Source organism: Podarcis muralis, chromosome 9 (assembly GCF_964188315.1).
Source record: "Podarcis muralis chromosome 9, rPodMur119.hap1.1, whole genome shotgun sequence".
Classification (NCBI taxonomy): Eukaryota; Metazoa; Chordata; class Lepidosauria; order Squamata; family Lacertidae; genus Podarcis; species Podarcis muralis.
Genome location: NC_135663.1, coordinates 80,577,944 through 80,592,618, shown reverse-complemented (window position 1 = coordinate 80,592,618; position 14,675 = coordinate 80,577,944). Strand labels below are relative to the sequence as shown.

General features: G+C 44.3%; 1 protein-coding gene across 1 annotated transcript; it reads left to right on the top strand.

Moving 5' to 3' along the window:
• Positions 1-278: 278 nt before the first annotated feature.
• On the top strand, positions 279-11,985 carry CHRNA3 (cholinergic receptor nicotinic alpha 3 subunit). The gene is made up of 6 exons (XM_028743870.2): positions 279-527; positions 4,247-4,386; positions 5,501-5,545; positions 6,966-7,075; positions 9,515-10,529; positions 11,710-11,985. Exons 1-6 carry the CDS (start codon positions 482-484, stop codon positions 11,836-11,838), a joined length of 1,485 nt encoding a protein of 494 aa, XP_028599703.2. The 5' UTR covers positions 279-481; the 3' UTR covers positions 11,839-11,985.
• Positions 11,986-14,675: the final 2,690 nt, after the last annotated feature.

Sequence of the window (14,675 nt, the reverse complement as noted above, 5' to 3'; positions counted from 1 at the left end):
TCAAAGTGCTGCTTTTAATGATATGCAAACTCAAGACTTGTCAATATCCGTTCCATGCACAAATTCAATTATCCCATTTTCATTAACTTGGACTTGTCTGAAATAGCTTGGCATGAAATTTGGAGTAAGGTTCCGATCTTCCCTGCATGGCCAAGTGCAAAAGCTCTGAACTATGGTTATCAGGTTATCAGCTTTGCTTATGCATGAGCACATCAGCGGATGAGGAGGCTTTCATGCTTGCTGTAGCTGCACCTATTTGACTTGACAATTCCCTATCTTGGTGTGGGCAGCCAGGAAAGGGGCAGGGCTGTGGTTATAGAGCGAGCTTCCAAGCACGGAACGGCAGGTTCAGGGCCCTGCTGGCAACCCACGGCTCCTGGCTGCATCTGTCAGAATCCAGGCTGTCTTCTTTTGCAAGGAGTCTGTGCAAAGCTGCCCAGCTGCTTCTGTCTCCGGCAGGCTCTGTTGCCGAGTGGAGAGGATGCTGGAGCTTCTCCTGCTGGTGGCTCTTTTCCCTTTCCTTAAAGGTGAGTGACTGTGGACGGCTAGGGGAGAGGACTGCGGGTGGGGTAATTGCAAAGGGTAGACTACACTTATTGGATTTCAATAGAACCTGAAGTTGGGTTTGGGAATCCGTAATGTAAGATTCTTTCTCATTCTGGAGGGTTGTGCAGCTGGATTATTCTTTTTTTAATCTCTCCTTTGAAAAAGCAAAACGGTTGATTGGGAAGGCCATACATTTCTTGTAATTTCCCAGGGGAATGTGTTGTGTGTGTTTCAGTTTGACAATGTGGTAAGGCCAGAAATGGTGACATCCTCACCCTGCAGAATATATGTGAGATAAGGGACCTAACCTCTGACAAACTCAGCCTTTAAGCTTGTTTTGGTAGCAGGGAGGGTGGGGTCATCTTTAGCAGAGTGGTGGGTGCTGGAAAGAGGGAAAACTCAAGAGGAGAACAAGCCAACTAGGAGAGGCAGGAGGCGAGAGAACAAAAGAAGCCGGATGAAAACTTCATATTTATGCCAAGGAAATCATACATGAAAATAAGGGCTGGGTTTTTTTTTAATAAAAAATCTAAAATGCTAATGTTCCAGGTTGTCTCACTTAAGAGGTTATCTCTGAAGGACTTAAAGTTATATATAAATTAACTCAGAATTAGTAATTTCCTTCTTTTTGTAAACCAAGCAAACCAATGAAATATTTTAAACCTTGTATACAGCCTGGACGTTTGGAGCACTGAATGTTACATGTCTGCAATATGTAAAAGGTACCTGAGGATAAAAAATCATGCTGTTTTTATTGACCAGTTGGGAACATGTCTGTTTTCCTGTCTCCTGGAATATATACAAGGAGTGAAACTTCTCTCCAAACAAATGTAGTATGAGCTTTCAAATTTCTGTTCTGCTGTTGAGTAGCTGTTGATTGAGGGGTTATGTGGCAGGTTTTCACAAAGGCAAGATTTTGAAGCAAAACATTAGATGTGCAAAAATAGATGGCTTTCAAAGTAGGTTATAGGCAACCCACCCATTCCTAGGATGGCCTGTTAAATCCACAGGTCTGCCCAACTATAAATAAATTGTGCTTTGTTACTTGGTTGACTGAACATAGAATCGCAACCAAATTGCACGTGCTCAGAGGAGCACAGCCACCTTTGCAAATGGGAGTCCAGAGTCTGCATTGCATTTTGAGCAGCCCCTAAATTGTGTCGGTTTGAAGAGAGAGCAAAACGAAGCGTGCCCCTCTTTTTCTCTAATCCAAGATGGTAGCAAACATTGTTGTACCACTGTAAGTCTGCTTTGATCTGCCGTCTTTGCACAGCAGATTATGTTCCTCTGCATTTCTGCTCATGTTTCAAATGTGGGGAATTTGCTTTAAGAGGTTCTGTTGCCGTTTCTATCATTTCTATCATTGGCTAGAAACGTTTCAAAATATTTTTAACAAATCATAGCGAGCAATACGAAATGGTTAGAACACATCGCAGAAATTTTAACAGTGGTGTGAAGATAATGCAAAATCCATGACCCCCCCCCATGCACTTTGGAACAGCAGTTCATGGGGCAAAGGGGCTGTTGCAGAGGAAGACCAGCCACACCCCCGTGCTCAGAAGCAATCTGTGCATGCTCACGCACGGCCCCCGGCCACAAAACAGTGTTGATCAGTTCTACCATCAGAACATGATTTACACATGCCACAAGCATTTTGATCAATCTTTTGTTTTAGCCTTAATAGAAAATATTCAGTATAGAGCGTTTGAACTCCGGGGTGAGGGGCAAGTATATATATATTTCTTTTGAGGGGGTGATGCTGCAGATATTTCTTTAGCTTCCTCCATGAATTGCTTTCATTTATGACTGTAAACCCCAGGATACTAACATGATCTTAGCTCACTCACACTTTTTTTTTGTAGGAAGGAGTCTCCTCTACTAAAATAAATAAGCCAGTGCCCATATGCACAGGTGCATGGTTTTAACTGCAGAGATTTTAGAAAAAAAATTAAAATAGTAGCAGTAGTTCTGAGTTTTTAAATAGTTAGTGGCTGAGAATATGTATCTAGAATTAATTTTGGTAGTAGAGCATCTTCAGTACTGACAAGCAACCACTGTATTTTTATAATCTTAGAATGGTAGTTGGAAGGGACCCTGCAGGAATACGCAGCTGTACTTTGTTCATGCTGTATGAATTAATGCAGTTAGTTGTGGTTAATTATAATGGATTTCTGTGAATTGTGTCAAATGTTAATTCGACATGGCATACTCTAGCATGCTTTAATCACTTTATAAAATAAAAATCCCCCCCCCCCAAGAAACATCAACTCTTGGACAAACACGGGCTGTGTCCAATGATTCTCATTACATCCCCACTAAAAGGCACATTTTAGCTTACAGAATGCAATTCAGCAAAGTTGCTTTTGTGAGGTCAGTAGCTGTTGACAATATTCGGAACAAGTAAATCAACAACATTTCCATGATTTAATTTAGCAAGGAAAGGAAAGGAAAGGAAAGGAAAGGAAAGGAAAGGAAAGGAAAGGGGAAACTCAGCTTTAATGTTTCCAAACTCATTGCATCCCCACTGCTGGCTAGATATGCACATTATACTGCTTAAACACACCACATCCAATGCCATTCTTCTGTAACTGCATGGGCACCAAGTAAATTAAATTGGGTATCTCTCCATCTAAATAATAAATCCCAGGCTACTTTCTCTGGTTAGCTGCCTGTCTTCTGTGTCCATGGAGTTTGTTGGTGGAGGAGGAGGCACACTAATAAGGGCAGTTGCAGAAGGGTCATGGCTTGTTATTTAATTTTTCACCAAAAATCATAGAATTGTGGAGTTGGAAGGTGACGCCAAGGGTCATCTAGTCCAACCCCCTGCAATGCAGAAATTCGAGCTAGAGAATCCCTGGCAGACAGACACCCAACCTCTGTTTAAAAACCTTCAATGCAAGAGAGCTCAGCACCTTCAGAGGCAGACCGTTCCACCATAGACCATTTCCTCCTCAACCAAGCCTTTGGGCTTTCACTATCTGGGACCTTTGAGAAGTGGGTCGGAAGTTTTCAATGTATTTCTTTTCCCCCTTGGTTTTTATATCTATGGAGGTTGCCTGTGTGGTTGCAAGTTGCCCCAGGCAAGATACAGAGACTAGCAAATTCAATTAATAATGGTGGTGTTCTGTCCCTTTGTTCTGTCCCCTTCTCGGACAGAGGCAGGGACAGGGGTAAAGGAAGCCCTTTGCATGCAGAATGTTCCAGCTCCAATCCCCAGCATTTTCCCCAGCAAGGATGCTCTGTCCTGCCACCAAATGCGTTTCTGGAAGCTGCAGGAGAGTGAGGGCTCTTGCACCTGAATTCTGCTTGGAATCTGGTTGGCCACTATGAGGACAGGGTGCTGGACTGGAGAGGGTCCCATGGCTCTTCACAGGTTCTTATATTCTTAAGATTATGGGAAGGACTCTGCTAGGGTTGCCATATTTCAAAAAATGAAAAGTTTTGAAGCTATTTTTTTTAGGAAATTTGCCCCAAAATCAACACTTCCAATATGGGCTGCCATATACCTGGGTTTCCCTGGACATTTTTAACCGACTTTTGAAAATTCCGCCCAGATGCCATTTTCGATGGGTGAATCCCAGCTCTGTCCTAGCAATTCCAGACGTATGGCAGCCCTACTCTGACCAAGCCAAAGAATGTTTCAGAAATCCAGGCCAAATGTCGTGAGGTTTGTATGTAATCCAACCCTGCCCTCTTTTAGGTTGCCATTGTTTCGAAGCTGAACACCGACTCTACAATGAGCTATTTGCCAATTACAACAACATCATCAGGCCTGTGGAGAATGTGTCTGACCCGGTCATGATTTCGTTCGAGGTGTCCCTATCACAACTCGTAAAGGTGGTGAGTAGACTGCGAGAGAAGCCTTGATGCCTTCCAGTTGTTTTCAGACTTTTACAGCTGACGGGCAGACTGGGAGCCAGTGTGGTATAGTGGTTAGAGTCCTGGAACCTGGAAGACCCGGGTTCAGATCCCCATCTTGGCTCACCGGGTGACTTGGGCCAGTCACCGTATCTCAGTCTCGCCTACTTCACAGGGACGTTGTGGGGTGAAATGGGAAGAGGCAGTAACCAATTAAACCCAGAGGGCGCTGGGTTGGCAAAAGCTGGACCAGAGACTGTATTTTTTGTCCCAGTTCAGTTGCTGAAATAATCTGTTTGTGTCAGGTTGCCACTCAACACTGGAAGTCAAAAATTCTGGTGAATGGATGGGATGTGAACTGCAAAACGGGTTCAGGGGAGAGCCCAGCCACTTTCCACTGGCCCAGCGTTCTTTTTTTTTTGTGGGGGGGGGGTAGTACAGAAGCTGTGAACAGGGGCAGGAGGGGGAAGACTTGGCTGGGGTTCTACTCAGATCATATGATATAACCTATTTTGAAACAACTGCACTGGATGCCAGTTCATTTTCGAGCCCTTTTCAAGGTACTCACTCTGGTGCTCAAAGCCCTAAACAACTCAGGCCCCAAATGCCTGAAAGCCTCTTCCTTCCCTTTAAACCCTCAGGTACTGGGATCAGCAGAGGGGGCCCTCCTGGTAGTTCCTTCCCCCTCAGGGTTATTTTGGGGAGTGGAGGGTCTTCTCCGTGGTGGCCCCTAAGCTGTGTATGCCCCACAGAGGGTCGCCTGGTGCCTTCCCTTGCTTTTGACACTTGAGGTCTGTGTTTTTAGGATCCACCTTACTTTTATGGCTGTAAGTTGTTTTTTTAATGTTTTTAATGTTGTGTTTTAATGTTTCAACCTGCCTTGGAGTGAAGAGTGGATTATTATTAATAATGGTTATAGTAATAACTGACCTGGGTTGCAGAGCAACCCTCCAGCCAGCTCAAGAAAAACGGCTGAGCCCCTCTCCATCCCCAGAGACTTCCAGGTGGACGACAAAACCAAAGCATTGTTGAATTACACCGGGAATGTAACTTGGATGAGGGGTTTCAAACCCAGCTATGACTTTTCTTTTCCCAGGACGAAGTGAACCAGATTATGGAGACTAATTTATGGCTGAGACATGTAAGTAACACCTCCCCCCCCCCCCAAAAAAAACCCGCCCCTACCACAGAAGGAACGCTTTAGGATTTTTGTAAAAAAAAACAACAACCAAAAGGCATTGGAAGTATTTTCAGTTATATATGTAGATTGCACACATACCATTGAAAGCACATAGCTTCCCCCAAAGAAACCTGGGAACTGTAGTGTTAAGGGTGCTGAAAATTGTAGCTGAGTGTCCTATATTGGGGGGATAGCTGGGGAAGGGGAAGGGATAGGAAGTGCAGTTACATGCAGACATACATGATGATGACGCACCTGTGTGTTCAAGGAACCCATTGAAGAAGGAAACCCCCGAAGGCTACAGCCAGAGTCAGAAACAGGAAACACCTTTTATGCTCTGCTGCCACCTAGTGGTTGTCTGTCTTGTTGGCATTAGATAAATCATAACAGCATCCTGGGGAATGAAGAAATCCCACAGAAATGGTGTGAGGAATTCAGAGATCTCATTGGGTGCCCTCCCCTTTGAGAAAACAGAAAATGGAGAGCAAATCCTAAACTACAGGACCCCCCCCCGTTTTATAACATCATCTAGGGGTGCCATATTTCAAAAAGTGAAAATCCAGACACAAGACATTGAGCTTTCCCCCCCCCCTCCCAAGATCTACTTTTAAGGAAATTCGCCAAAATCTACACTTCTGACATGGGTTGCATCCAGATTTTCCCAGACATTTAAGCAATTTCCGTTTCTGACAGCCAAATCCTGGCAATGTCCAGGAAATTCCAGACATATGGCAACCCTACATTATGAGGCAGATTTAGCCAGACACTGGAAAATGTGGGGCTTTTGATCGTTCACGGTGACCCATCATTCCTTGCATTTCTGATGTCTACCCTGCGAATGCTTTTCTTAGGCAGCCAAAACAGCATCACCCTTGCAGAAGGGGGAATTAAGAGGGGAATGAGGGGGGGGGTCGTGTTGTGAGGTTTGCAGATGTACAAAAAGACATTCCCACAGCTTATCAGGGATGGAATGTTGGGTGTGTTTGTGCAGAAGGAAGAGAAAGCTCACATCCACACCACATTTAAAGAACATGGCTTCCCCCAAAGCATCCTGAGAACTGTAGTTTGATAAGGGTGTTGGGAATCATAGCTCTGCAAGGGATAAACTGTGGTTCCCAGCATCACAGACAGACAGACAGACAGACAGATAGACAGACAGACGGACGGACGGATGAGCACTTTGGGTCTAATTTTAGTGTTTTTACATTTGATTTTCACATTTCTTTTTTTTTTCTTCTGGTTTTATTCTGTAAGTTGTATTGAGACACATAAACACACTAAATGAATGAATGAATAAAATGAATGAATGAATAAGCTATAATAGGAAGTTATGGGAAAATTCTAAAATACCGCTTGATTTCCCTTCTTCTTCATTGATTAGATGTGGAACGATTACAAGCTGAAATGGAATCCAGAGAAGTATGGAGGTGTTCAGTTTATTCGAGTGCCATCACAGAAGATCTGGAAGCCAGATATTGTGCTATATAACAAGTAAGATTATACAGTCTGGTCTATTCTTAAAAGATTACTTTATGTTTTAGCATCTTTTCCTTTCCAAAGGTGTAGTAAAATCCATGGTATGGCAGCTGTGTCCCACCAGCATGGCTACTGGGTGGATGAAGTTGTAGTCCATCATCATCTAGAGCAGCCCTAGGCAAACTCCGGCCCTCCAGATATTTTTGAGACTACAATTCCCATCATCCAGGACCACTGGTCCTGTTAGCTAGGATCATGGGAGTTGTAGTTCCAAAACATCTGAAGGGCCAGAGTTTGCCAATGCCTGATCTAGAGAACCACAGATTCCCAGTCTCTGGTTTACACTGAACATCTGGCACTGGTTTAGACAGAGTAACATCATTGGTCTCTTGCCCAGCCCAGTACTCTGACTAGGAGTGGCTCGTTACCCAAGACCCACATAACCAGAGACCCAAGAGCATCCACAAGCAAAACACAGGTTCTTATCCCAAGGCACAGCACTCTCCCTGTTAAATGCCCATTTGGAAAGGAAGGAATCCCCATATAACCTGCTCATGCTATTTCTCAAAAGAGTAAATGCATCCTTAAACAGAGTTAGAAGGGACCCCAAGAGTCATTTAGTCCAACCCCCTGCAATGCAATAATCCCAGCTAAAGCATCCAGGACAGATGGCCATGTGACCTCTGCTTATACACCTCCAAGGAAGGAGAGTCCACCACCTCCCAGGGGAATTTGCTCCGCTGTGGAACAGCCCTCAACCTCCCAAAGTTCTTCCTAACATTTAGTTGGAGTCTCTTGTCAGTTGAATCAATTGGTTTGGGTCCGAACCTCCAGAGCAGCAGAAAACAAGCTTGCTCCCTCTTCTATGCAACAGCCTTTTAGATATTTGAAGATGGCTATCATATCCCTCTCATTCTCATCTTCTCCAGGCTAAACGTTCCCAACTCTCTCAACCATTCCTCATCAGGCAAGGTTTCCAGACCAAGCCTTGGTATCACCTTTTCTCCTTCATGAAGTAATTTTGTGCACCACCACCCCTTTTGCCATTTCTTGCCATTTCACAAATCTCAGGGATCATCAGACTTTCCAGGGACCATAGCGCAGGATATCTGACTCAACTAAGTCACAATCACACAAGGGCCACTAGAAGGGCTTCACTACAAGCTGCTTGCAAAAGTCAAAATCAGAAGCGGCAAAGTGATCATCTGAATCCACTCCCTTGCTAGCCTTTTCTTCTTATATTGGACAAATCCAACCCACATCAGACTTTCTTGTCTCAGTAGTGTGTCTGTGTTATGGACTGGCACAACCTAAGCAGTCCAGACAGAGAGAGGCTGGATGGTCGTCTGTCATGGTTGCTTTAGTTGTAACTCCAGCATTGCAGGGGGCTTGACTGCATGACTATTGGGATCCCTCCCAACTCTAGGATTCCTGTAGATGAATCTCAATGCCCCCCTTTCCCTTCCACTGTTTCTCTAACATGGTGTCTTCTACTGAACTGAAGAAATGAAATGTGTAATGAACTTGGAACAGAGTATGGCAGAGGTAGCATTACATTTCTAATCTGGTAGCTTCCAATAACAGTAAAGAACAATACAGTCGACGCTCAGGTTGCGAACGTGATCCATGTGGGATGCACGTTTACAACCCGCAGTGGCGCGTCTGCGTACACGCAGGTTGCAATTCTGCGCAAAGCGCGATTTAGCGCTTCTGCGCATGCGCAACCACCGAAACCTGGAAGTAACCCATTCCGGTACTTCCGGGTTTCAGCGGTCCGCAACCTGAAACATCTGTAACCCGAGGTATGACTGTAATTGCTACATTGGGGCACTAATTGAATCCCATCAATATGCATGAGGAGGCATCAAGAAAGAGGCTGTGCGTACCCCGTGCAGAACAGCCATCCCTCCAGGGCAGCGTTTCCCAAACATCTGATAGATATGATGCTAATTATGTTCAAGCGATTCACTGTATTGTGTTTTTAAAAGGTAAATTGCTGCAGGATCAAGGATGCTGCCTGCAGGGAGGCGACCTTTGGCCCCCTGCTTCAGTTCCAACAAGAGTCTGAAGACACTGCATGCAACGGGAGGAACACAGTTCCAGAGGGTGGGGGATAAATGCAATGCAGTTTAATAATTTCTGAAACAAGGTGAGAGCTGAAACACAGCCAACCTTCAGCATTAAAAATTATCCAAATTTTGCAATATAGTTCTCCAGCCAAATGAGAGGTGCAAAAATGCGCATGCTGGGGTGAAGTGTGTGTTAAAATGCATTAGCGAATATAACACCCAACAGTGCATTATATTAGGGGAAATTTGCTTTGCAAATTAGGAGAAATTCACACTAAAATGCTGCTGAATTTTCTTGAATGCATTTTAAAAAAAGGAATTCACAAAGTGATGTGACAATGTGGAGAACACAACTTTTGGGTCTGTTGTTTCCCCCACTCCCTAGTGCTGTTGGAGACTTCCAGGTGGACGACAAAACCAAAGCATTGTTGAATTATACCGGGAATGTGACTTGGATGCCACCAGCTATTTTTAAGAGCTCGTGTAAAATAGACGTGACATACTTTCCATTTGACTACCAGAACTGCACCATGAAGTTTGGCTCCTGGTCCTACGACAAAGCCGAGATTGACTTGGTTCTCGTTGGCTCCACTATGAACCTCAAGGACTATTGGGAGAGCGGAGAGTGGGCCATCATTAAGGCACCAGGCTACAAACATGACATCAAGTACAACTGCTGTGAAGCCGTGTACACAGATATCACCTATTCCCTTTATATCAGGCGGCTGCCCTTGTTTTACACCATCAATATGATCATCCCATGCCTCTTGATCTCCTTCTTAACCGTGTTGGTGTTTTATCTGCCTTCCGACTGTGGTGAGAAAGTGACGCTGTGCATCTCGGTCCTTTTGTCCTTGACTGTTTTCCTACTGGTGATAACAGAGACCATTCCTTCAACCTCTCTAGTGATTCCACTGATTGGGGAGTACCTCCTCTTCACCATGATATTTGTCACTCTCTCCATAGTCATTACGGTGTTTGTGCTCAATGTACACTACAGGACACCAAGGACGCACACCATGCCTGAGTGGGTGAAAACCATCTTCCTGAACTTTCTCCCCAGGATCATGTTCATGACCAGGCCCACCAGTGAATCAGATGACGGTGGCCAGGACTCAAAGCCGTCTTACAACACGGAGCTCTCTCCCTTGGACTGCTTTGGCGGCACAGAGACCAGGTGCTACAAAGACAGCCTCCCGTGCCAAGAAACAACCTGTGTTTGCTACCAACACCAACATATAAAATATGTCAAGGTGAACAGCAACCTGACCCAGAGCTCCAGTTCTGAATCTGTAGACGCTCTGCTTTCGTCTTTGGTAGTATCGCCAGAAATGAGAGATGCGATCGAGAGCATTAAATACATTGCAGAAAATATGAGAATGCAAAATGAAGCCAAGGAGGTATGGGCAAACTTTATTAATTATTCAAGCTACATGCACCACACTTTAAATCGGGGCTAGGGAACCTTTGACCCTCCATATCAGCCTTTCTCAACCTTGGGTCCTCAGATGTTGTTGGACTACAACCGCCATCATCCCTAGCTAGCAGGACCAGTGGTCAGGGATGATGGGAGTCATAGTCCATTAGCATCTGTCAGGTGAAAGGTTCCCAAGTCATGGTGCAGAGCAGGGCAATAAACCTGTGTGCCCAGGGAGCAAAACATCAGGCTGCAGGGGTGAGGAACCACAGGAAGCTATCTTGTACCAGGTCAAACTATTTGTTCACCTAGCCCATTTCAGATTCTGAAATGTCCTCACCATTTCAGATTCTGGGCTCCCTTATCACTTGCAACTCAGTCCACCGCACACATGGAGTTCACTGTCACAAGATGTACTGACTTGGATGATACACTACTTACTACTTACTCATTGTAGTAGTAATACTACTTACTGTGTATTACGTACAGTAAGAACATAGGAAGAGCTTGCTGGATCAAGCCCATCTAGTCCACTATCCTGTTCTCACAGTGGCTGACCAGACGCTGCTGGAATCCTGCAAGCAGCACCCAGGCCCAAGAGCCCTCTCCCCTCCTGTGGGTTCCAGCAACTGGGATCCAGAAGAGGCAGAGCACAGCCATCCCAGCTAACAGCCATCCATAGCCCTCTCCCCCATGAATTTGTCCAATCTTCCTTTAAAGCCTTCACTGCCTCTTGTGGGAGCAGAAGTTCATAGTTGAACTTCTTCTCTGTCCTGAATCTTCCAACATTCAGCTTTGTTAGATGTCAGGTTCGAGTGCTGTGAGGGAGAGACATTTCCTGCCCCTTCCTCCATGTCACACATACTTGAAACACTTCTATCATGTTGCCTCCTGCTCAGCTTTTCCTCCCGGTCCCCCACGCTGCCTTTTCCCATAAGGCGGCTGCTCCAGCCTCTCGATGCTTTTGGCTGCTCTTTTCTGAACCTTTTCAGGCTGATGGTCCTGGTGAGGAAACACTGCAATGCCAGTCCAGCCGTGGAGCAAATTCACATGGTGGATTTTGTTATATCAAATCACAAATACTGTATTGAACTTTCATACTACCACAATAGGTTTATAAAAGTTGTACCTGAATTGATAAAAAAAATATTTTTATTTTCCAGACTCAAGATGACTGGAAATACGTCGCCATGGTCATTGATCGCATTTTCCTGTGGGTATTTATTCTTGTGTGCATTCTGGGGACAGCAGGACTATTCTTGCAACCGCTAATGGTTGGAGATGAAGTATAGGCGATATTCCCCTGTAAAAAAATCTATTTCCTGTTTGCTGTCCAAACGTCTTACCTGCTCTCTCTTTATGTTAAAGTAATTATTCCTATGTCTTTCAGTAGTGGAGTAAAGATACTTAAACATTAGGCTAGATTCAGCCACCTTCCATTTAAATATAAAAAGACTAATGATTTGTGTAACACTGTTATGAAGTACTGTGTAAGACTGGAAAATTTTAATTTCTAGGAAGAATGCCAGTTTTCTTCTTATATTCACTCCTAGAAGAAAATGAGATCTGAGTGGGTGTCAGAGCCTCAAAGAAATGCAGTTCTACACAAGTGGGGAAAGTTTGTTCTACTGCCCTAAGCCAACCAAAGATATTGCAATAGCTTTAACAATGTGGGTCACTGCCACAACTCTAGCCATATCACTGATGGTGTGTCAAGAGTAAAGTCCTCCTCTCTAAATACACTAGGACACTGGGTCACTATGAAATCAATTCCTCAACTCAAAAAGGAAGGATTTCTTCACACACACACAGCTAATTTATGGAAGTCCTGGCCATAGGATGTGATACACACATCTATAGGGAAGCCAATAAAAATAGCAAAACACCCGGCAGCTGCCTTTCTTCACTGCGCCTCTCGTGGCAGAATCAACCAGAACTTGAAGCACAGGACATGAGGTCCTACAAGGCTGAAGTTATTCGCTAACTAAGATATAGTCCTCGTGGCTTCTGAGCTCGCCAGCAAATGAGGAAAAGCAAGTATCTTGTTTGTTTCTTTTTAAACCTACCGAAACTCCTTTCATTTCCCAAGTCAGGCATTCACAACTTCAGGTCATTTGACCAGTTGGAACATGGCAAGCCATGAATGACACACGACTTAGGCAACCCACTTTCGCTTGGGCCCAGAAACAAGCTCATTAGCCATTGAAGTGTCAAGGAAAGGAAGTTATTCTCTTCCTTAGAGGGACTCATCAGAAAAGAGGTCATTATAGATGAGAAACAGAACCAAACCTATGTGCACTTTCAGTCGGACTTGCTTTTCTTACTCCCACACTGTTGAGTTCAGGCATTGCAAAATGAAAAGAGCCACATCAAGCAAACTGAGGACACTCAGAAGAGCTGTTAGCCATTGATAAAATGAGGGTCTTACTATTCAGGGGCAGCATCCCTTTGCTGACCAGAACAGGGGGCAGCCATCTCCATGAAGCCTTGCCTGTGAGCTTCACGGGGATGCCTAGCTGTACAAGATGGAACAAGGCAATTCACCTGTTCTTGGCTGTTGTTGTTTTTACATTCATCTGGCAAACTGCAAACAAATCCTGCTACGTAGCATAAGATGTGTGCAAAGAGGGATTATTGTTTAGGCAAGATGGTGGATTAGTCAGCCAGCACCTGAAAGGCTTTTCCATTACCAGACCTAAAACATTGCAGACACAGCAAGACCTCTTCCACATCTCTGTTGGCCTTGCTTTTCCCTGGGAAAACATTTATGCTTTACTGCTGAACTGGAAAAAAAGAAGATACAGTGGTACCTCAGTTTAAGAACAGCCCTGTTTATGAACTATTCGGAAGTAGTGTCCCGGTTTGCGAACTTTACCTCAGTCTAAGAATGGAAGCCGAACGGTGGAAGGCACCGGCTGCGGGAGGCCTCATTAGGGAAAGCGTGCCTCAGTTTAAGAACGGTTTCGGTTTAAGAACGGACTTCCGGAACAGATTAAGTTCATAAACTGAGGTACCACTGGAGTTTGGTTTTCCACAAATTTCCGTTTGTCCCAATTCAGCGGGAAACGGTGGGGTTTCCCAGGGGAAAGCAGCAGGGCAAATCCAAAGCTGCTTGAGCGCTTGCTTTCTAGACACGAGACAAGTGGAAGTGTGCTCAAGTCCCAAGTACAGTAATGGCTAGTATTAGAGGGAACAGATCTGCAGTTTGCAGGTAGGATTTGGACTGTCTGCACAGAGCAGAGAACTGTTTTGATGGATTTTGGCAAAAAGTAACTATAGATGTCATCCCAACTGCAACCAACATTCTGATCCAAGCCACCTATGGAAATCACCAGTGGAGCCAAGACTGGGTCTGTGTCCCCCGGCTTGCTTTGGAGCGCCTCTAACAAAATGTAATTCGGTTATGTATCTAATGAATACAGTGCTGTAAAGAGAACAGAAGGAATAGACTCATTGCATGTACATTTTACTTCATATACTATAAAATAAACTTCATTCACCAATAATGAAAATACTCAGGGTCTTTCAAAGCCATTTTTTTGAAATCCCAGATTTTGGCTTTGATGCTGTATTAGCCCCATTTTGTGGGAGTGCCATAGAATGAATGGCGGGGGTGGGCTTTGCCACAGTGGAAGAGTCACGAGCTTATTTGCTCCCTTAAGGAATATGAGGAATTGCATTCATCAGCACTGAAGGAGCAGTCCAGTCTTTACAAATCCACAATAAAGAGCTTGGACTAAGAAGCTGAACAAAATTAAGAATACAACAGTTATTCTTAATTTCTAACTGGCCTCATAATTTTCAATGATTAAAACCAGGAATTATTTTTTTTTTTGGGGGGGGGGGATCTTGTTTTAAGAATATTAAAAGGAAGATGATTAGCCATGGGTTAGTGACACTGGGACCCGCTGAAGCAAATAAATAAAAATTGTACAATTACTGCAATATAAACTGATAATCTAGAGAAGCCCAAAAGGCAAAAGGAAAACAACAGGAGCATATCAAATGGGACCTACTGTTATAATAATGTAAAATGCCTTGGGACACAGGTGGTCTTTTCATCACTCCTTCCTGCTGAATGTCGTGGCCCAAGAATGGAGAGGAAAATACTGGCGGTATACCGCTGACT